Source organism: Malassezia restricta, chromosome VII (assembly GCF_003290485.1).
Source record: "Malassezia restricta chromosome VII, complete sequence".
NCBI lineage: Eukaryota > Fungi > Basidiomycota > Malasseziomycetes > Malasseziales > Malasseziaceae > Malassezia > Malassezia restricta.
In genome coordinates this window covers 1-20,859 of record NC_040199.1, presented here as the reverse complement: position 1 = coordinate 20,859, position 20,859 = coordinate 1, and the positions used below count along the sequence as shown (strand labels likewise).

Below are 20,859 nucleotides of genomic sequence, written 5' to 3'. Positions count from 1 at the left end.
TGATGGAGGTCAGCGGCAACCAACATGCCAAGGGTATCTCGAAAGCCTATCGACAGTCATGCGTCTTTGGGCGATGGGGCATCATTGCTCGCCATGGGCATGCCGGGCATCGGCGGCATCCCGGGCATCGGCGGCATCCCGGGCATCGGCGGCATCCCGGGCATCGGTGGCATGCCGGGCATGGGGGGCATCGCGCCCCAGCGGGGATCTGCCTCCGAAGAAAGCATGCCCGACATGAGCGCCATCATAAGCTCTGGACCTGATGGCTCATAGTTGTAGGAGTTCTTCCATAGGCGTGCCAGACGTGCCCAATGATCAGAGTTGGTAGGATCAAAGGAAGCCTGATCAAACGCTTTTAAATCCTCCGCAGGCGCTGATGGTGCTGGCGAAACTACTGGCGGTGATGGGGCATTCGTAGCAGGACGAGGAGCGGTCTCCTGGGGGGCCGAGAGCGCACCCGACTGTTGCACCTGTCCAAGTAACGCAAGGACATGAGGCGGAAGGCTGGTGGGTGGTGGTGGGGGCGACTTGGCCGCCGATGGTGCAGGCGGAGGCGCGGCCGGTTTCGTGGGGGCGCTCGGCGGTGCCGAAGCTTGCTCGCGAATCCGCTGCAGAATCCTGGGGTGGAAGGTACCAGCACGATCCCAGATATCCATCACTTTGCGCACCTTTTCGCGCTGTTCCGGAGGCGCATGGTGCAGTGAGTCGGTGCCTACTTGAGCCGCTGGCTCTTGCAGCATGTGCAAAAAGGCAGCAGCGTTCGCAGCCAGCTTGGCAGGTGACTCAGACGTCTGCATACCTGTGCCATTCCTTCTCGCAATGTCTTGCGCATGACGTGCGATCGCGTCGAATAGGTAGAGCGATACGAGCTTGTTCTGCGGCGGTGCACGCATATGGGCTTTGAGCATGACCTTGGACAGGCCGTCAGGATCATGGAGCGCATGCGTCGCGCTCTCCGTCACGCGCGCTACACGCGATCCAGACAGTTTGTTCATAGCGATTAATTCGTACAAGAGCGAGGAAAACGCCTCAACGCTCGACATCCCACGCCTGTCGTTCGCCATGGCTCTGGAGGCGTGAGATCAAAAAATCGCTGGGTCGGCGGGCAGCCAGTAACTTAATTGGAAATGTGCCCCGATGTCGATACGTAAGCAACGAAGAAACGCCTCACCTTCTGGGCTCCCACGATGGTGTATCTCAAGCACTGGAGCGAATTCAGGGCGCAGGCCTTGGATTTGTGCAAGAAAAGTCCGAATAGGACACGATTTTCTATCAAGGCACGACCCAAGTTGCAAGTGCTTGTCATCAAAGTCACAGACGACTGTGTGACGTTGAAATTCCGATCGAAGTCGGCGATCATTTTAAACCGGCTGGACGAATTCCAGCGCGACATGTTTACGATCATGTCCGGTGTGGTGCCGCCTGCACCTACGAAAGAAGAGCCTACGTCACAAACAGCAGAGACTCCCAAGCCGTCCACTGCATCCCAGCCCCCGCCCAAGGGCAGCAGCGGTAAGAAGAAAAAGGGCAAAAAGAAGTAAATACCCTGTCATGATACAAGCCAACTATGTACTATAAAGCACCTGCTGTGCTAAGTATACTGTGCAAAAGACCCTGCTCATCCAGTTCCTGCAGCGAATCAAAGCCACCCTGTTACGTGTAAGTGTCTCATCCAGTCTATACGCACCAAAAGCTCGGATCTGCGGAGGACTTTTGGGTACGTGCGATGCCCTGTCAAGTCCCACAGCAAGCCCTGCAGCATATTCGTATCGGGTCGTAGGTCCACCTCGTATGCCGTAAAGCGGGCATGGTACTTGGTCAATAGTTCCTTGGCTCCGCGTGAGTAAGGGCAGTACGATTTCGAGAACACAGTCATCGGTGCGTCCTGCACATGTTTCGTCTTCCACTGGTCCGGGTGCTCCAGATACAGCTGCGCATCAGACAAGTCGCCATGCGCTAGTGCCTTGAGCCGCCGAAGGAACTGGACATGGGCATCGCTGGGCAAGCCACCGCTCGATGATACCCAGTGGCGCCATTCTGTCCACGTTGAGTTGTCCACGCGGAACAATGGGTCCTGCAAGTCCTGCATCAATACAATGAGTAGGTCCTGGTGGGATGGGTACGACTCGCCATGACGGCCATAGTCCACGAGATCCTTCTGAATTGGCGCTGGTACGCCTGGAATGGCGCCTGGGATTTTGCGCAAAAGGCGATCGATACCCTTGTCACGCACCGGGACCGCACTGCGAGACTGGAGCGCCGGCAGCCAAAAACACCAGCCGAGGACTAGGAAAAGGGCACAGGCCATAAGAGTCGATTTTCTCCGCCTAAACCATGCTAGTGGAATGCCCTTCACATGGTCTTCGGGCTCATGCGTAAGGGGCAAGCCCAATTCGAGTCGCGTTTCGCGGCTCGTCGACATGGAGCGCCGTGGCAGCGGCGTAGCGGAGCGGTGCAGGACCCTGGGCCATGTGGAGAGAAGTTCGGCCGAAGAGTTTTTTTCTCAAGGACGTCCCAAATCTGCGTCGTTTGTCGGCCACCATGAGGGTTGAGCATTGCTACTTTTGCTCGGCACCGTCGTACCCCGGTCGCGGTATCGTGTTTGTGCGGAATGACTCGAAAGTATTCCGATTCTGCAAGTCGAAATGCCATAAGAACTTTAAGATGAAGCGAAACCCACGCAAGGTGCGTTGGACGAAGGCGTTCCGTAAGGCGGCCGGCAAGGAAATGACGGTCGACGCGACGCTCGAGTTTGAGAAGCGCCGCAATGTGCCTGTGCGCTACGACCGTGATCTTGTCACCGCGACGCTGAGTGCCATGCAACGCATCCAGGAGATCAAGGCCCGTCGCGAGCGCGCCTTTTACCGTGCTCGTATGTCCAAGGCCGCTGGTGGCAATGTCAAGGAAAAGGCCAAGCAGGTCGATCGTCTTGCCGTGCACCGCCACCAGCATCTGCGCAAGGCGATCCAAGCCGATGCTGCGAAGGACGAGCGCCAAAAAGTCAAGGTGGCCGCGCGCAAGAGTGCGCTTGTCAGCGCCGGCGACCAAGGCATGTCGATGGATATGCAAGAGTAAGTTGTACAATAGTGATCTATACATGTCCCCAAAGCTTGAAAGTGCGAGCCCATTCGCCACTGGCCACGTACTGGCCATCGGAGCTGATGTCGACGCTCATGACCTTGCCGGCGTCGCCACGCAGCGACTTGACCAGCTGCCAGTCGTCGGCGCTCCATATCTTGACGAGGCCATCGTAGCCGGCCGTGGCAAAGTACAGTCCCGAGCGGCTGAGCGAGTGGGTATCCGAGCCGTCTTCATCCATCGAAGGAAGGGAGCTTTCTGCTGCGTGAAAGAAGCGCACATCGGCGACGGACGAGTGGTGCGCGGGAATCGTGTACAAGCTGCGGAGCATGCGCAGGTCCCAAACACGGGCCGTGTCGTCTCCCGATGTCGAAACGAGCTGATACCCATTCGGTGCGAAGGCCAGTCCGAGAATCTCGCGCGCATGGCCATCTAGGACCATGGCCGTGCGTCCGGTGCGCGTGTCCCACACGCGACCGATGGCATCGAGGCCGCCAGACGCGACGAGTGCGCCGTCGCCTTGAAAATCGATCGCGTACACTTCGCGGCTGTGTCCCTCCTGCAGCATCAGCTCTTGGGCGCGCGCGACGTCCCACAGTCGCCATGTGCCGTCAAACGACGCACTGGCCAAGTAATCGCCCATAGGATGGAATGCAATGCGGCACACGCGCGCCTCGTGTCCGCGCAGCACGGAGAGGGGTCGTTCACTTTCGAGTGACCATGTGCATAAGGCGCCGTCGCCGGCGCCGGTAGCCATATGGATCGCGGAGCGTGGCTGGCCGATCGTGGCGCGTGGATGCCATGCGAGGCCCGTGATACGGTCTTCGTGGGCGTGCATGGTGCCGCATGGCGTGGCGTTGGGTATACTCCATAGAGACGCCTTGCCTGACCAGCTGCCTGTGGCCAAGAGAGAGGCGTCGGGAGAGAAGCGCACGACGGACACGGGGCGCTCGGCAGCGACTTGGGTGCCGAGACTCGTATACGACTTGAGCGGCTCCAGCACCGTCTGACGAAGCGCAGCGACTTCTTGCATGGATGCCGTGGATTCCTGGCACTGCTGGCGAAGGCGCTCCTTGGCGCGCTGGAGTGAAAAGGCGGCCATGCGTCGACGAGCGATCAGCAAGTCGTGGGATCCCTCGGTGTAGAATTCCTCGTCTTCTTCCTCGTCTTCCTCAGGTGCCTGGGGCGCGTGCGAAACATGCACGGCGTTTTTTCCGTGCCTGTCTATGAGGACGTGCAAGAGACGCGCCCGGCGATCCGGCTCGCGCTCGCCAAAGAGCGTGATGGGCTCGTGGTAGTGCCGCAAGCGCTCGCGGACCTGGGTGTCCGAGGTCGGCACAGGCACCTTTTGTGCGAGCTTTCGATGCTCTAGCATGGCATGCGCGGCCGCATCGCTCGCACTCGGGGGCCCCTGCGTGTCGAGCTCGTCCCACGCCACACTCTGATCGGCCATGGCCAAGCGTCTCGCTGGCGAGGCGCGCGAAGCCAAGTCGAGGTCACGTGCCTAGACTGGTTGGTGAGGCTGTCCCTGTCGGGCGCCTTGCCTTGCAACGACATGGCGCAGAGTGCGGAGCAGGTGCTCGCTAGCATCGAGGCAGCGGGTGGTCACATCCAGGATTCGCGCTCGCTTGCTCCCACACAGCCGCTCTCGCTGGAGGAGCAGGCGGAGCGTATTTTGCGGAGTACCAGTGATGCCCAGGACCAGGAAGATCTGCAGGCCGAGGAGGCAGCGCACAAGGCGGCCGCGGCGTGGCAGCTGTCGCTGCAGGGTGTGCTTCTTTCGCTGCAGAGCAAGGAGATGATTGAGTTCCGGAGTATGGATCACCAGCCCGTGTTCCTGACGCTGGATGGCCGTCAAACGGTGCGCCTGGGCTCGCCTGAGTACCGTCTGTGGACGCTGCTGCCTGAGTCGGGCGAGGGGCGTGCGCAGCAGGATTTGGAGGCGCAGCTGGGGAAGGATACGTTCAAGCTGGCACAGTCGCGCGCGTTCCGCAACAAGATGGCGCGCCGCCTGCCTGACGGAAGCTTTGCGCGTGCCGAGGCCATGCTGGGACAGGCGCTGGAGGATGAGACGCGTGCCGAGCTGCTGGAGGTGGCCAGGACCGGCACTTTGCGGGGAGACGGCGCGGACAAGAAGCTCGCTGAGCTGAAGAAGCGCAAGATGATCGGCCAGCGGAAGTGGCTGACGTTTTCGATGAGCAAGGGGCCTCAGTTTGCGCTGACGGTCCAGAAGCTCGAGACGGATTTGACGGCCGATATGCTCGCTTCCGGTGCATGGAAAAAGGCAGCGTTCAAAAAGTACAACTTTGATGCAGAGGGCGTGCTGCCGCCGTCGGGTGCGCTGCATCCGCTGCTCAAGGTGCGCGAAGAGTTCCGACACATTTTCTTCGATATGGGCTTCTCCGAAATGCCGACGAATCGCTTCGTCGACTCGAGTTTCTGGTGCTTTGACTCGATCTTTGTGCCGCAGCAGCACCCTGCGCGCGATGTGCAGGACACATTCTTTGTCGCGGATCCGCCAGCGGCCGCCGAGGTGCCAGAAGACTACCTGAGGCGAGTTGTGCAGGTGCACGAGAAGGGCGACTTTGGGTCCATTGGCTACAGGTACCCATTTGACCGCAGTGTGACGGAGAAGCTGGTGCTGCGTACGCACACGACGGCCGTGTCGTCGGCGATGCTCTATGCGATCGCGAACCAGCCGGGCGGCTTCCAGCCCGCCAAGCTCTTCTCCATCGACCGCGTGTTCCGGAACGAGGCGGTGGATGCGACCCATCTCGCCGAATTCCACCAGGTCGAGGGCGTCGTGGCCGACTATGGCATCACGCTGGGTGACCTCATTGGCTTCATGCAGGTCTTCTTCTCCAAGATGGGCGTCAAGAACCTGCGCTTCAAGCCGGCGTACAACCCCTACACGGAGCCGAGTCTCGAAATCTTTTCATATCACGAAGGCCTGCGAAAGTGGGTCGAGATCGGCAATAGCGGCATGTTCCGCCCTGAAATGCTGCGTCCTATGGGCCTGCCCGAGAATGTCAATGTCCTTGGCTGGGGCCTGAGTCTCGAGCGCCCCACGATGATCCGCTACGGCATCAAGGACATCCGCCACCTCGTCGGACACAAGGTGCCCCTGGACAGTGTGGAACGAGCGCCGGCGGTGCGGTTTTAAATAGGTCAGCCCTCCACTTTTGTAACGTTCTTCCACCCCATGCTTCGCCACCTGGCTCGGAGAGTGTGCGTGCGGCCGATGCGCCACGTCGTGGGCGGCCGCCCGCTGCATCTGACGCGGTCAGACGCTGCGTCCGTCACGGCGATCGAGATGGGCGTGCCGCCGAGTGTGGAGCGTGATCATGGCGTGCTCCAAGAGCTGCTGGACACGTCGTCACGCGCCGCGGCGGCGCGGACGGCCGGGGCGCCTACGGGTCTGTTCCAGATTGGGCATTTGCGAGCGCCGCAGGACTTTGTGCTGCTGGCGCAGCGGACGTTGGTGCGGTGCCAGTTGCTCGTGAATAGGATATCCCGGGCGCATACGCCTCGAGAGACGGCGCTGGTCGTTCAGCACCTGGACCGGCTGAGTGATATGCTGTGTGGCGTCATTGACATGGCCGAGCTCGTCCGGCATGCGCATCCAGACAAGGCCTGGGCGACGGCCGCGAACGATGCGTATGAGTACCTGTGCAACTACATGAACGTGCTCAATACACACACGGAGCTGTACGATGCCTTGCGCCGCGTGATGGACGACTCGCAGTTGTACCAGCAGCTGTCGAAGGAAGCCCAGGCCGTGGCGCTCATCTTTCTGCGCGACTTTGAAAAGTCGGGCATCCACCTGCCGCCGCGCGAGCGCGAGCGGTTCGTGGACCTGAGTGATCAGATCATGGTGCTGGGGCGTGCCTTTTTGCAGGACATGTCCACAGGCACGAGCGATGCGGTGATCGAGTTTCCCACCGAGCTCCTCCAGGGCCTCGATCTGTCCCTCCTGGGCCAGAGCCTGCTGCGACTGCGGCCGGCCAAGACCATCTCGGTCGTGCCTGGGAGCTGGGAGTTGCATTATATCAGCAGGCACGCACCGAATCCAGAGGCGCGGCGCCTTGCCTACATGATGTCGTACACGGGCCGCGACGTGCCCGTGGCGATTCTCGAGCAGCTCTTGCGCACGCGCTACGAGCTAGCCAGGCTCACTGGCAAGGAGAGCGCGGCGGAAATGGCGCTCGTGGACAAGATGGCCGGATCGTCCGAGCACGTATCGAGCTTTTTGCGGCTGATGGCGCATGCGCAGCGCCCGGCTGCGCAGCAGATGATCGCTGAATTCGGCGCGCTGAAGCACAAGCTAGAAGGCACGAGCCACATGGACATTTGGGACCGCGACTTTTACGCGGAGGCGTACCTCCAACTGCATCAGCCGGCGCAGCTGACGCCCCTGTCGCCGTACCTGTCGCTCGGCTCGGTGTTTACGGGCTTGTCGCGCCTGTTTTACCTGTTGTACGGCATCCACTTCCGTGCGGCTGAGACGCAGCCTGGGGAAGTGTGGCATCCCGACGTGCTGAAGCTCGAGGTGGTCGACGAGACGGAAGGCGGCGTGATTGGCACGATTTACTGTGACTTGTACTCGCGCGAGGGAAAGCCGCCCAGTGCCGCGCATTACACCGTGCGGTGCTCTCGCCGCATCGACCAGGATGACGCGCACCTGGATGTAGAGCTCGGCGCGAGTCCTGAGCTGCCGGCCGACACATCTACCGAGCATTTGCTGGGGGTCGTGGGCGCTCCGGGTCGCGGACGGCCCGGTCGCTTTCAGCTGCCGGTGGTCGTCCTCATGACGGACTTTCCCGGCATGGGCCATGGCGGGGCGAGTCTGCTCCGCTGGCACGACGTCGAGACGCTCTTCCACGAGATGGGACATGCGATCCACTCCATGATCGGACGCACCGAGTTCCACAATGTGTCAGGCACACGATGCGCGACAGACTTTGTCGAGCTGCCGTCGATTCTCATGGAGCACTTTTTGGTCCATCCTCAGGTGGTCCAGCTCACAGCGCACCACCACCGCACCGGCTCGCCGCTCCCATACCACCAGTTGCAGCAACACCTGGATACGCAAAAGAGGCTGGATGCGCTGGATGCGCACCAGCAGATTCTGCTAGCGTCGCTGGATCAGCGGTACCACTCGAGTCGCGCCGGTGCGCCGACCTTCTCGACGTCCAAGGAGCTCGAGGCACTGCAGGCGGAGATGGGGCTTTTCCCGCCGGTGCCGAATGCGACATGGCAGGGCCAGTTTGGGCACTTGTTTGGGTACGGCGCGACGTACTACAGCTACCTCTTTGATCGTGCGATTGCCGCGCGAGTGTGGGATAAGGTGTTTGCCAAACAGCCCCTGTCGCGTGAAGCGGGCGAAGAGTTCAAGAACCAAGTGCTCCGATACGGCGGTGGCAAGAACCCCTGGCACATGCTCGCCCGTCTCTTGAAGGAGGACGATATCGCGCACGGCGACTCGCGTGCGATGGAAACGATTGGCCGGTGGGGCCTGGGCTGCCCAACGAGCTACGAGCTCCCATAGTGCGTGTCACATAGAAAGCCGATGTCCGTGGAGTCCGTCCGTGCACTCCCACCATGATTATTGTACACCACCTCAACAACTCGCGGTCGCAGCGGATTCTCTGGGTGCTCGAGGAGCTCGAGATCCCGTATGAGATCAAGTTCTACCAGCGAGGCGCAGATCACCTAGCGCCTAAGGAGCTGAGGGACGTGCATCCCCTCGGCAAGAGCCCCGTCATCACCGACACGGACCGGGGCAACAAGGTGGTGGCGGAAAGTGGCGCCATCATCAACTACCTCATCAAGTACTACGGCAATGGCCGCGGCGTGCCTACGAAGGAGCGCGAAGACGACAATGACTTTTGGACGCAGTTTAGCGAGGCCAGCCTGATGCCCAAGCTCGTGCTCCTCCTGATTTTCATGCTGCTCCCCACCCAAGCGCCATTCTTTATCCGCCCTATTCTGAACATGGTCGGAAACCAGGTCCGCCGTCTTCTGATCGACCGCGACTTGGATGCCATGATCAAGCTGTCCGCTGATGCGCTCACGCAAGAAAAGAGCGATGGCCGCGCGTGGTTCGCCGGTGGCGACAAGGACGGCAACCCCACAGCGGCGGACTACCAGATGCTCTTCCCGATGGAGGCCATCACGTCTGGTCGCTTGGACGCGAGCCGAGTGCCTGAGCCCATCAAGAACTGGGTGGACATGGTGCACAAGCGACCCGCCTACCTTCGTGCCTACGAAAAGGGTGGCCCGTACGACTACGCCAAACTCTAGAGGTATCAGCCACGTGTGGCACGTAGGATATGGCGTACAGATTTTCTCACCGATTTTTTTTTTTCATGTCCTCATCGGAACATGCATCGTCCCTGGACATAGAATCAAAGGCATCACACGAGGCTGAGACGCCTGCCGTACAAGAGGAGGGCAAAGAGGCCGAGACAGTAGTGGCAGATGAGCCGTACTCGGCCTTTCCGCGGCCTCTCAAGGTATTCATCGTCACGGTGGCGTCCGCCTCAGGCTTCATGAGTCCGTTTGCCATCAATATATACATGCCGGCTGTGCCAGATATCTCGCGGCACCTGCATATCTCATCGGCGCAGGCACTGCTCTCGTTGACGACGTACCTGATCTTCCAGGGCCTTTCGCCCTCCATATGGGCTCCTCTCTCAGATACCTATGGCCGTCGGCCTATCCTCGTATGCACGTTCTTGGTCTTTCTGGCGGCCAACCTGGGTCTGTCCTTTACGAATGTGTACTGGCTCCTGCTGGTCCTGCGCATGCTCCAGGCGTGTGGCGCCAGCAGCGCCATCGCGATTGGCGCCGGATGCATTAGCGATGTGTCGCAGCAAAAAGAGCGCGGCTCGTATATGGGCTACTTTCAGTTTGGCACCTTGCTCGGCCCATCGATTGGTCCGATCGTGGGCGGTTTCATGGCGCAGGCGTGGAATTGGCACGGTGTCTTTTTCTTCCTCAGTGCGTTTGGAGGTGTGTACATGATCTTTTTGATCTTCTTTCTGCCTGAGTCTCTTCGTGCCTTGGTCGGCAATGGGTCCCTGCAGCCCGTGGGAGTGTGGCGAACGATCGTTCCTCTGTGGACAAAAAGGACCTACGGGACGAAACCCAAGCCGATGAAGATGCCACCCAAGCTTCACATCAAGACGATGGGTTTCGACAAACCGTGGCGGATGTATGGCCAGCCAGACGTGGCCTTGATGATCGCCACCTACGCCATTCCCTTCGGAAGTTTCACATTGATGAGCTCGTGCCTGTCGCCCGTGCTGTATGATAATTACGAATTGAATTCGTGGCAGATGGGTCTTTGCTTCTTGGGCATTGGGTGCGGCAGTGCTGCGGGAAGCATCGCCGTGGGCCATCTCTTGGATCGCGAATACGCGAGGGCCATGGGCGTGCATGGCGACCAATTGAACCTTCATCACGTTCGAATGAAGTACATGCCCCTCTTCAACATCCTGTTCTCGGTCTTTTTCATTGTCAATGGGTGGCTGCTGAATTATACCATTTACCTGGCCGCACCGCTGATCATGCAATTTTTCGCCAGCTGGTTCGCTGTGATGTACTTTAATTGCATCAACACGGTGCTGGTCGACATATATCCCCAACGAGCAGCCTCTGTCACGGCAGCCTTGAACATTGGCCGATGCCTCACAGCCGCAGGCTTCGTTGCTGCCTCCCAGTACATTATTGATGCCATTGGCTATGGATGGACGCAGACTATCTTTGGGCTGGTCTCCCTCTTGGCCCCGATGCCCATGGCATGGGCGGTGATGCGGTACGGTCCCACCTGGAAGCACAGGCGTGAGTGTGTGTCACGTGAATAAATTGTAGATAAACATGGTCGTACATATGCATCTTTCCTCTGTTCCATTTGTGTCTAGGCTCGACTGCGATCCACTTGGGAGTGCCCGCAGATATAGGCCGTAGCGACTCTAAGTGTAGCGTCGTAGAATTGACATGGGCTCCCAAGAAACGACACAGCTTCGCACACGGCCACCGCAGGATGAAGAGCGGCAGGATTTGCCACTCAGCAAGCCAGTCGTCGACCCGGACGCGGAAGCCTTTTCATCGTTGCTACCATGGGCCAAGGTGATGATAGTGGCGTTGGCAAGTGTATCTGGATTCATGAGTCCATTTTCCAGCACTATTTACGTGCCCGCACTGGACGAGATTAGCAAGAAATTGCACATCTCTCGAGCGGACACGCTGCTCTCTGTCACTCTGTATTTGGTGTTCCAGGGACTCTCGCCCTCTTTCTGGGGTCCGCTCTCCGATCAGCTGGGTCGTCGTCCTATCTTGCTCAGCACCTTTACGGTCTTGCTCGGGGCCAACCTTGGTCTGGCCTTCTCGAATACCTTTTGGCTTCTACTGGTGCTGCGCATGGTACAGGCATTTGGCTCCAGCAGTGCTATGGCTATTGGTGCCGGTCTCATCGGCGACATAGCTCGGAGAAAGGAGCGGGGACGGTACATGAGCTATTTTCAGTCAGGTGTATTGCTTGGTCCGTGCGTCGCTCCCGTGGTGGGCGGTTTGGTATCGCATCGCTGGGATTGGCACGCCCCCTTTTTTTTCCTGGCAGCATTTGGCGGTCTGTTAAATGTGGTGCTGGCCTTGTTTCTGCCAGAGACACTCCGAAAGTTGATGGGCGATGGGTCTCGGCAGCCTCGTGGTATATGGAAACCGTGGGTGCCGATGCGATGGACACCCAAGCCAGGCGCGAACGAGCGAGCACCGCCGCTCATGCATCCAGTGTCTACTTTGAGCATCCGTCAAATGGGATTCGAGAAGCCTTGGCTGGTCTATGGCCAACTGGATATTTCGTTGCTGGTGGCGTCCTATGCTATTCCGTTTGCCCTGTTTTCTGTCACGTCTTCCTTTTTCTCGCCCATTCTTGCTTCGAACTATGACTACAATACCATCGTGATTGGGTTGTGCTACCTGCCATTGGGTGCAGGTTTTGCATTGGGCAGTATCTTGTCGGGTCGTTTAATTGATTCCGAATACCAACGTGCTAAAAGGAAGCATGGTCTCCGCTTGAATCTGTACAAAGCTCGATTGAAATTGGGTCCCATTTTCAACGTGATCTTTTGCTGCGGTGTTATGGCCTTTGCATGGTGCCTGGATAAGCGTGTGCACATTGCTGCTCCATTGACCATTGTCTTTTTTACCATGACCGTATCAATGATGTATTTCACTGCTATGTACGTGATCGCATGCTGACCTTAGCAATGCGCTGCTGATTGACTTATACCCAGATCTCGGTGCTTCAATCATTGCGTCTGTCAATATCTCTCGGTGCATACTAAGCGCCGTGATAGTCGCCGTGACGCAATATATCATCGACGGTATCGGGACGGGCTGGACTTTTACCTTGTATTCCCTGGTGGCGTTGGTATGTCCTATCCCGGTTACGTTTCTCCTCGTTCGGTTTGGGCCACGCTGGCAAGAAAAGCGTGAGACTCGACATGCCTCCTCTTACTAACTCCGCTTGGAGCGTCAAGGCTTTCCCCCACAGTTGCCTGGCCTGCGTAAATCCCCTGTTTTATATGTCACATATCCCACCTTTAAACGAGGCCACATAGTTTACATGGATCCAAGATCCATCACGCTTGAGTCACCGTGTAGCTTTTGATCAAAAGTTGTATTTTTTCGTTGTACCTGTTTCGTGTGCGAAGCGTAATGGCTACTCTTGTCGCCTGAATTCCTGACGCTTGATACATCTTCTCCGTGCAGATTTTCTCGAACTGCATGGCTTCTTTGGCCGGCGTTTATGGACATGCAGGGCGAGTCGCGCTCTTTTTTTTCGACGTGCCCAATGGATCATGGAATGTCTTTGGCATGATGCACAACGAATGTGTGAATTTGTTGGTCAACTGCAAAAAAGCTATCTTAGAACGCGCGCTCTTGCGTTCATGTTGGCAGCGTGATCAGTCTCGGCACGATGAGAAGTGATAGTGGACTTCGGTCACTAACTCTGATGTTATGTAGGCGTGGTAATCGATGGAATAAGGTGCGTGAACGAATACGTGGATTATGCGATGCTGGATCCGCTCAAAACATCTCTAGGGAAGCGCATGGTCCCTTGGCCCTCTTGAGAAGCGTATGGCAGCAAACACCAAGACACGCAAAAATTCTTTTTTCTCCATCCCTCAACAATTTGTATATGCAGGTACGTCCCATTTTTCGCAACGTGGCCAGTGCGAGCCGCCGCATATGAGTACCGTGCTGGACAACTTGGATTGTTTTGTGACATTGTATGAGGAGTATAATACGTCGTTCACGTCGCATCAGTGATCGAGCAGGGACCAACAATACAAACCAAGCACCGCAGAGATGAACACGTGAAGCGTGCATGGCATGGCACTCGCTTTCTTGTCAATGGAACTGACCATGAAGAGGGAGGCCAAACGGGGTGAGTTCAAGCACGAATACTGAGGAAAGGCATCCTACAATGCATAACACCAAGATAATACACACGGCGACGCGCCAACTGGGAATGACTGGAAGGTGACATGGTTGACCGTCGGTACACTTGGCATGCGCGACGAGAATCTATCTATACCATTTTACCCATGAGGAAAATTGCGCGCGTCAAGGAGGCGAGGAATTATGTTTCCATGGACGAGAACGGCATCCCAGGAAAGATCGGGTTGATTTGACAGAATTGCCAGTAACCAGGGGACGCGCGTGTGAGTCATTTCCCGCCTACACGGCGCCACGTGAGCGAGAGGACATGGACGCACGGCGCATAGTGTGCAAGGACTAGACACTATGCAACATGGTTCTCCACGAGCAGGAGCCATGGCATAGCCCAATTCCATGGACTGCCTGGCTCTATGTTGTGGGTTCGTTCTTCCTGTTCTTCAACTCATGGTAAGCAATGGTTGATTCACACCAGGGGGATTGTCAACAGCTTTGGTACATTCCAGGCATATTACAAGGCGCATTTCTTGTCACATCGGTCGTCCTTTGATATATCATGGATCGGATCAGTCCAAGCATGTCTGACGCTTATCCTATCGCAGCTTGTAGGTCCCTTGTACGACATGGGATTCATGACGATCCTTGTGTGGATAGGGGCATTTCTCGTTACCTTTGGGATGATGATGACGAGTCTGTGTACTCGCTTTTACCAAGTTCTCTTGGCACAAGGATTCTGCATTGGGATCGGGAGCAGTCTTCTGTACATTCCGAGTGTTATGGTGTGTGTCACTCATTGTCGTCGACGGAAGGGACTTGCCCTCGGCATCTCGTCGGTGGGAAGCAGTCTGGGAAGCATCATTTATCCTATTGTCTTCAACCAAACAGAGCCGGACATCGGATTCGGCTATGCATTTCGGGTCATGGGATTCCTGGCTCTAGGCACCTTTGTCATATCGCTTGCGGTGATACGCCGCGTATCTGGCACAAAAGAGATCCGCCCATTGTTACTGCTTCATGCATTTCGTGAGCCATCCTATGCATGGTACGTGGTGAGCGAGTTTTTTTGCCTCATGGGCATTTACGTGCCTTACTACTACGTGACGTCGTATGCCAGTGGGCCGAGCCACATGTCCGAGGACTTGTCTCCCTACATGGTGCCGATTCTCAAGGCGACAAGCATCATCGGGCGACTTGTCCCTGCACTCCTTTCAGATTATTTTGGTCCATTGAATATGTATGTCCCGATGATATTTGCCAGCGCCGTGCTCAACTTTGGCTGGATTGGCATACACTCTCCGGCTAGTATTATTGTATACATTGTGCTCTATGGTATCACTTCAGGCACTGTTGTCGCCATTACACCAGCCGTCGTTGCCGAGATTACTTCCGACCCGAAGGAGGTGGGGACACGCATCGGTATGTCGTACTTTGTCGGTGGCCTTGGCATGTTGGTGGGCCCACCGGTGGCTGGTCGACTACTGGACATGCATGACGGGTCGTATTATCTTGGTGTGCAGCTGTTTAGTGCATGTATTATGTGTGCCGCAACTATGTGCCTTGTCATGGCTCGCGCACACAAGGCGGGGTGGCACGTTTTGAGAAAGGCTTGACTATGCGCAATTAGGCCGTTCCCACAGAGGCGGGGCATTTGCCAGGGCCATGGCCAAGGCCGGTGTGGAAGTAGATGCCGTGGTGGTCGTCAAAGGTCAGGATAGGGTCTTCCGAGTTGGCACCGTAGTGGTTCTCCTGGCCAGGGTAGTACTTCCAGTGGGTCGTGCTGGGTGGGTTGATCCAGATCTGGCCCGATGGGTGCTGGAAGCCCAGCTCACGCGGGAGCACACGAGGCACCCAGTCGCGACCGTTGACAATGTAGAAGAAGCGACCGCCGATCTTCTTGTCCACATCGTTGGCAAAGGCGCCGTTACCGGTGCGCGGCATACCAAAGGCAAAGGAGCGGTAGATGCCGTCATCCAGGCGCTTGTTCAGGTCCATGGCAGCCAGCACGGCCATGGCGGCACCGAGCGAGTGACCCGTGGTCGTTACGCGCTTGTCGTTGAACTGCTTCTGGAACTTGACAATCTGCTCGTAGACTTCATCCCTCAGTTCCATGTAGGCATTGCTGAAGCCAGCAAACAGCTTAACGCCTTCGCAGTACGCAGGTGCCACTTCCTTCGGAGGATCAATCAGAGCTGCATTCACATCGTGCAAGATGGAAAGCAGACTGGCGGTGGTGCCTTCAAAGCTCACCGTCACACCCAACGACTTGGAATGGAAGATCTTGACACGCTGAATCACGACGCCGTGTCCCTTGCTCCACAGTACTTCCGCATCGCCGACACGGTCACCAATGTCGCCGAACAGACAGTAGGGCTCGTGGGCCATACCCGCTGCCTGTGAGAGAATGTGCCAGTCGATAGGCAGGTCCGTAGGAGCCTCGTGGGAGGTAGGACCATCAATACCACGGGGCTCAATGATACACAGAGCAAGAGGGACCAGGCACAGCAGAAAAGCAAGGAAGCGCATCGTTGGTAGGCGCGTGGCTGCTCAGCACCCCATCCATTTATACCCAAGCTCGGTGGGTATGCGAGTCTGCGTTCAAGGCACCTTTTTCATACGATGCATGGAGCACGTGCACTTACAGAGAATCCAAGCCACACGGAACCAACATATTTGTGACCCTAAAGGGGCTGTCGTGTGACGTCGTTGGCAGAATTAGGAAGCCGCAGCACGGCATCATCATGCCACATACGTACATTTCTCAATATGTTCACGTCGACCATGTTTTTGGTACATGTCATGTCATATGATATCTTCTCATGGCAGCGAAAGGTATGACGGTGCACGCGGAATCCAATCGCTTCCTTGCCATGTCGGAGCGGATATATCATTCGTCAGTTGTACCGCTTTCTCTTGAGATAGCGTGAATATGCCATAGGATGCCATCAATCAGCCTCTATCTGAGCGCGTGAGGTCGCGATCGGAATAAAGGGTGCGAGTGATCCTAGTGCGAGTAGAGACAATGAAGCAGCCTTGGGGCACATCATCTAGCCAGGGTCCTCGAGCGCAGCGGCATGGAGACGAGCACGCGTCCAAAGAGGCAGGGTGGTCCTTGTTAAAGAGTATAGGAACGGGCCGCCTATGTTGCATGGCAAGGTTGCGAAATTTGACAATCGCATTGAAAAAAGCACAAGGCATACATCATAAGGGCGTCCGAGTCCCTGATGTAGTCACTCGGTCCTGCATCATCGACATCCACGGCAGCTCATAGAGGACGTTTCTGCCGTCCAGCCTTCAGGATGGCGAAGTGTACGGGCAAAGGCAGGACACAGATAGCATCGTCGACGTTAGTGTGCGTGCCTACGAAGCGCGGTTGTAGTTCAACAACCCCCACCCATACGTCCAAAATTGGCCATTTTTGCAACCCGGCCAGGCTGATGGATAATTCCGCATACCGGATTTTCCCCGCCTAACAAAGTGGCCGCGCCAGGCTCTTGGTCCCATGTGCAGAAGATTCGCTCTGGTACTCCAACACCACCACGAGTGCCGACGCCAGCGCTATTATTATGGTGGTTCTTGCATTTTTAGGGCCATGCATGCGAACTCTTGATAACCCGGCGCTGTACCATGCTATCCGACAAGCTGCCAAAGACAAGTCAGCGGGGGCGGTGGTCGCATTCTATGTCGAAGATCCGACGCAGCGGTTACCTGGCAAGGCGTTTACCTGGTGGACAAGAAAGTCTCTTCCTAAGCTGCGTAAGCAACTCGAAGAACTGCGCGTACCGCTTTTTTGCCTGCGTGCACCGTATCCCAGAATAGCCGAGGTCCTTGTATCCACGGCCCTCCCCTTCTCTGCGGTTCATGTAAATCGACGATGGGGCGGTACAACGCAGGACGAGGATACACGTTTCGCTGAGATATGGGCTCACGCTGGTATTGAGCAGCGAGTCCACACTGCGCATACGCTTCATGAGCCCTGGGAAATTCAGACGGGACAGGGACAACCATACCGCGTGTACACGGCCTTTTCCAAGCACTTTGCCAACATCTCACCCCAGTTGCTGGAAGAGCCTCCCTGTGCGCCCGAAGACGAAGACGGACAGGCGTATACACGCATGGAGCATGCATTGACGGAGCAGAAGGATATCACTGTGCTGGACTGGGCTAGGCCCTCCTCAGAGTTCCAAGAGCCCTGGGCAGCCGCTTTTCCCTGGACACCTGGATCCGACGAAGCTCACCGTGTTCTCCAAGCCTTCATGGACCATGCACTAGCTACTTATAAGGACGCTCGCGATATTCCATTCGAAGCAGGGACATCGCGTCTTTCTCCTTATCTGGCACATGGCGAAATCAGTCCGCACCGAGTTCTCTCCGCAGTGAGGCGAGCTCGTAGCGCTGGATCCACCTCCAAGAGCTTTATTGAGTCGACTCATACGTTTGAGCGAGAATTGGTGTGGCGCGAATTCAACTATCATCTCCTGTACCATCAACCTGACTTGGCCACGCGAAATCACAACGTCCAATGGGACGCATTTTCATGGGCTGAGGTGGCATCGCCCGCCCAGCTCAAGCAAGAAAAAGGTTGCGCACCGGCAAGCTCTGAGGCGATGTATGCAAGAGCCATGTATGATTGTTGGCGGTCGGGACACACTGGCATTCCGCTTGTAGATGCCGGTATGCGTCAGTTGTGGAAGATGGGCTGGATGCACAATCGAGTGAGAATGGTTGTGGCGTCGTTTCTCGTCAAGAACCTGCGAATTCACTGGAGACTGGGCGAAGAGTGGTTCTGGGACACGCTAGTGGATGCCGATCCAGCCAGCAACCCAGGGAATTGGCAGTGGGTCGCAGGCACAGGAGCGGACGCTGCGCCTTTCTTCCGCATTTTCAATCCAGCACGTCAGGCCGATCGATTCGATGAGCGCTGTGCTTATGTGCGTCAATGGGTGGATGAGTTGAAGAGCACCTCTACGAGCGATATTGCCGAGATGTATGAACACCCAAAGCGAAGTGTAGCGTCAGCCATGGCAAGCCCATCCCCCGCGAGTTTGTGGGTGAAGCGCTCGAACGATGCAGAGCGCATGGACATGCCCAAGGCGAGTCTTTTTCGACCAAGCATGGTGGCCATGGCTGAACCGACATATCGGGCCGCCATGGTAGACCTAAAGAAAAGCAGGAGCATCACATTGGAGTATTATCAAAAGAGGAAAAATTCGTCGGAATCTCCTCGTGTCAAACAAATGAAATTGGCCTGACAAAGGCATGAATCTTAACTGCGATTGTATAGAGGACGATTTGTTGCGGAGGCCATCCCCATTTGGCCCACTTGATGACGATGTAGTGTTATTACATGCAAAGAAATTCGTACTATGAACGTCTTGACAAAAGGGTATTGCTAGCTAAGCGTTCTCGATAGGTACTGACATGATTATGCGATGTAGTGTCACCAGTCAAGGGCAACATTGGGACATTAGGTGAACTGAGCGACACCCATGTGGCGGAGGTCGTAGTTCAAGATGAACGAGCCAATCTCGAAGAAGGGCGATCCTAGGATCCAGTCATTGATGACCTTCGAGCCCACCATGGCGAATGTGCAAGTGTCACCGACATATCCCTGCTGCATAGCTGCCTCAGGGAAGACCAACTTCTTTCCAAAGACTTCGAATTCCATTCTCGGAGGGTTCTTGCAGTCATAGGTGCCGTGGTAAAGACCATCATCACCCTGCTCAACCTTGATACCATCCAGCTTTTTCAAGAATTTGCCGACTTCTTCGTTGGGACCCGTGATAATGCTCGTACCGGTGTCGAGAATAGCGTTCTTGATAGCGTGACCATTGAGTTTGACGTCAGCCCTCCAGAACGTCTTGTCCGTATTCTTGTTCGACCAGTGAATGAGACTGTTCAGCTCGGAAAAGTCGACATTGCCGACGTTGAGACTGGCCTTGCCGTTGGGACGAAGCGTGAATTGATACGTGCTGGACTGAATGAGGTGCTGCTTCTTTGCGGCCCAAATGAACGCATCCTGCTCCACGTCAAAGAAGCTCCTCGTGGTAGTGCTGAAAGACAGGCCAAAGGTAGCACCACATACGTCCTTATTATAGTCATCCTTACCATGTCCCACAGCGACATTCCAAGCTTTGACACCACCAATAGCGACCCTGTCCGCGTAGAGATCGCCTTCGACATGGCGGTCGTAGTAGTCAAAGTCAAAGGTCTTATGCAGATTCTTGGACGTAAGGGACTTTTTCGGGTTGTAGTCGGACTTGTCGAAGACCAAGTCTGCCGAGCCCGTGTCGAACACAGCAGTCGTCTTCTGGGGTGGAAAGCCAACTTCAATGTGGCCGGACCAAGCCTTGGCTTTACGGAGATGAGTCTTGCCATGAGCACGCTTTTGCTTGTTAAAAAGGTCCAAGTTGATGACGTTCAAGTGCTCGCCGGTCTTGTTATGATGGAGCTTTGAAAGAGCGTAGTACTTGTGATGAAGGTGCTCCAATTCCGCCTCGAAGGAAGGTTCACCCTTGGCATCCCGGCTTAGATCAATGCGCACGGCGGACGAGAAGCCGGCAAGCACAAGTGCAAATGTGGGAAGAAGAAGCATTGTGGGGAACGGCTAAGGAACGGCAGACCATTTTAAGCGGGCGCTATGGCAAAAAATGACAGGAAAAAATGACACATGAATAAATTGCCGATTGGAGCGAATAGGACAAGACTGAAGGAGTAATGCAGGCCTCGTGACGCCTCTTGGCGGGCTAAGGCGCAGGCGGGATAAATTTCAACTAATGAAATAAAGCAAGATTATTAATTATGCAATGGCGCCGAGCGAGTGTAGCCAGAAAGGCTTTGAGGAAGGGACTTTTTTCTGACGGTGTTCCATGGACCAAGTAAGTAAATGCGAACGTGTGGAGGTGCATGACGGAAATACCCATACAATGGTGCGAGATATTTCTAAAAAGGGAATTTCCATGGAGAATCTTTATTCGCGCGATAATGCCAAGCCTACGCCTTAGACAACTGAAAATCCAATTGGAAAAACGAGGAAGTCTGAACACGGCTGACTTGATCACATGTAGAAGTGTTGTGGCGCAGGAAAATTTTGAGAGGTAGAGTCATAGTGAAAGAGAGATGGCGTGAGTGTGAGTGATAGTGTGAGTGATAGTGTGAGTGTGAGTGTGAGTGATAGTGTGAGTGTGAGTGTGAGTGTGAGTGATAGTGTGAGTGTGAGTGTTAGTGTTAGTGTTAGTGTTAGTGTTAGTGTTAGTGTTAGTGTTAGTGTTAGTGTTAGTGTTAGTGTTAGTGTTAGTGTTAGTGTTAGTGTTAGTG

At 56.0% G+C, this 20,859-nt stretch overlaps 14 protein-coding genes across 14 annotated transcripts; 9 read left to right on the top strand and 5 right to left on the bottom strand.

Annotated features, from left to right (window-relative positions):
* Positions 1-56: 56 nt before the first annotated feature.
* MRET_3783 (uncharacterized protein) lies at positions 57-1,064 on the bottom strand (the record flags this gene model as incomplete). The annotated part of the gene is made up of 1 exon (XM_027630410.1): positions 57-1,064. The coding sequence occupies one exon, from the start codon at positions 1,062-1,064 to the stop codon at positions 57-59; it is 1,008 nt and encodes a 335-aa protein (XP_027486259.1).
* Positions 1,065-1,187: 123 nt separating this feature from the next.
* MRET_3782 (signal recognition particle subunit SRP9) lies at positions 1,188-1,541 on the top strand (the record flags this gene model as incomplete). The annotated part of the gene is made up of 1 exon (XM_027630409.1): positions 1,188-1,541. One exon carries the CDS (start codon positions 1,188-1,190, stop codon positions 1,539-1,541), a length of 354 nt encoding a protein of 117 aa, XP_027486260.1.
* Positions 1,542-1,572: 31 nt separating this feature from the next.
* Positions 1,573-2,422, bottom strand: MRET_3781 (glutaredoxin domain protein; the record flags this gene model as incomplete). Its single annotated transcript, XM_027630408.1, has 2 exons — positions 1,573-1,650; positions 1,688-2,422. The coding sequence occupies 2 exons, from the start codon at positions 2,420-2,422 to the stop codon at positions 1,573-1,575; spliced, it is 813 nt and encodes a 270-aa protein (XP_027486261.1).
* A 119-nt stretch (positions 2,423-2,541) lies between these two features.
* MRET_3780 (large subunit ribosomal protein L24e) lies at positions 2,542-3,075 on the top strand (the record flags this gene model as incomplete). The annotated part of the gene is made up of 1 exon (XM_027630407.1): positions 2,542-3,075. The coding sequence occupies one exon, from the start codon at positions 2,542-2,544 to the stop codon at positions 3,073-3,075; it is 534 nt and encodes a 177-aa protein (XP_027486262.1).
* A 16-nt stretch (positions 3,076-3,091) lies between these two features.
* On the bottom strand, positions 3,092-4,531 carry MRET_3779 (U4/U6 small nuclear ribonucleoprotein PRP4; the record flags this gene model as incomplete). The annotated part of the gene is made up of 1 exon (XM_027630406.1): positions 3,092-4,531. One exon carries the CDS (start codon positions 4,529-4,531, stop codon positions 3,092-3,094), a length of 1,440 nt encoding a protein of 479 aa, XP_027486452.1.
* Positions 4,532-4,633: 102 nt separating this feature from the next.
* On the top strand, positions 4,634-6,241 carry MRET_3778 (phenylalanyl-tRNA synthetase alpha chain; the record flags this gene model as incomplete). The annotated part of the gene is made up of 1 exon (XM_027630405.1): positions 4,634-6,241. The coding sequence occupies one exon, from the start codon at positions 4,634-4,636 to the stop codon at positions 6,239-6,241; it is 1,608 nt and encodes a 535-aa protein (XP_027486451.1).
* Positions 6,242-6,280: 39 nt separating this feature from the next.
* Positions 6,281-8,626, top strand: MRET_3777 (mitochondrial intermediate peptidase; the record flags this gene model as incomplete). The annotated part of the gene is made up of 1 exon (XM_027630404.1): positions 6,281-8,626. The coding sequence occupies one exon, from the start codon at positions 6,281-6,283 to the stop codon at positions 8,624-8,626; it is 2,346 nt and encodes a 781-aa protein (XP_027486445.1).
* A 53-nt stretch (positions 8,627-8,679) lies between these two features.
* On the top strand, positions 8,680-9,381 carry MRET_3776 (glutathione S-transferase; the record flags this gene model as incomplete). Its single annotated transcript, XM_027630403.1, has 1 exon — positions 8,680-9,381. The coding sequence occupies one exon, from the start codon at positions 8,680-8,682 to the stop codon at positions 9,379-9,381; it is 702 nt and encodes a 233-aa protein (XP_027486444.1).
* A 65-nt stretch (positions 9,382-9,446) lies between these two features.
* On the top strand, positions 9,447-10,946 carry MRET_3775 (multidrug transporter of the major facilitator superfamily; the record flags this gene model as incomplete). Its single annotated transcript, XM_027630402.1, has 1 exon — positions 9,447-10,946. One exon carries the CDS (start codon positions 9,447-9,449, stop codon positions 10,944-10,946), a length of 1,500 nt encoding a protein of 499 aa, XP_027486447.1.
* A 133-nt stretch (positions 10,947-11,079) lies between these two features.
* On the top strand, positions 11,080-12,604 carry MRET_3774 (multidrug transporter of the major facilitator superfamily; the record flags this gene model as incomplete). The annotated part of the gene is made up of 2 exons (XM_027630401.1): positions 11,080-12,323; positions 12,349-12,604. The coding sequence occupies 2 exons, from the start codon at positions 11,080-11,082 to the stop codon at positions 12,602-12,604; spliced, it is 1,500 nt and encodes a 499-aa protein (XP_027486446.1).
* A 1,296-nt stretch (positions 12,605-13,900) lies between these two features.
* On the top strand, positions 13,901-15,155 carry MRET_3773 (MFS family protein; the record flags this gene model as incomplete). Its single annotated transcript, XM_027630400.1, has 2 exons — positions 13,901-13,995; positions 14,021-15,155. 2 exons carry the CDS (start codon positions 13,901-13,903, stop codon positions 15,153-15,155), a joined length of 1,230 nt encoding a protein of 409 aa, XP_027486449.1.
* A 10-nt stretch (positions 15,156-15,165) lies between these two features.
* On the bottom strand, positions 15,166-16,068 carry MRET_3772 (lipase precursor-like protein; the record flags this gene model as incomplete). Its single annotated transcript, XM_027630399.1, has 1 exon — positions 15,166-16,068. One exon carries the CDS (start codon positions 16,066-16,068, stop codon positions 15,166-15,168), a length of 903 nt encoding a protein of 300 aa, XP_027486448.1.
* A 1,040-nt stretch (positions 16,069-17,108) lies between these two features.
* Positions 17,109-18,794, top strand: MRET_3771 (deoxyribodipyrimidine photo-lyase; the record flags this gene model as incomplete). Its single annotated transcript, XM_027630398.1, has 1 exon — positions 17,109-18,794. The coding sequence occupies one exon, from the start codon at positions 17,109-17,111 to the stop codon at positions 18,792-18,794; it is 1,686 nt and encodes a 561-aa protein (XP_027486398.1).
* A 215-nt stretch (positions 18,795-19,009) lies between these two features.
* Positions 19,010-20,137, bottom strand: MRET_3770 (eukaryotic aspartyl protease; the record flags this gene model as incomplete). Its single annotated transcript, XM_027630397.1, has 1 exon — positions 19,010-20,137. One exon carries the CDS (start codon positions 20,135-20,137, stop codon positions 19,010-19,012), a length of 1,128 nt encoding a protein of 375 aa, XP_027486450.1.
* Positions 20,138-20,859: the final 722 nt, after the last annotated feature.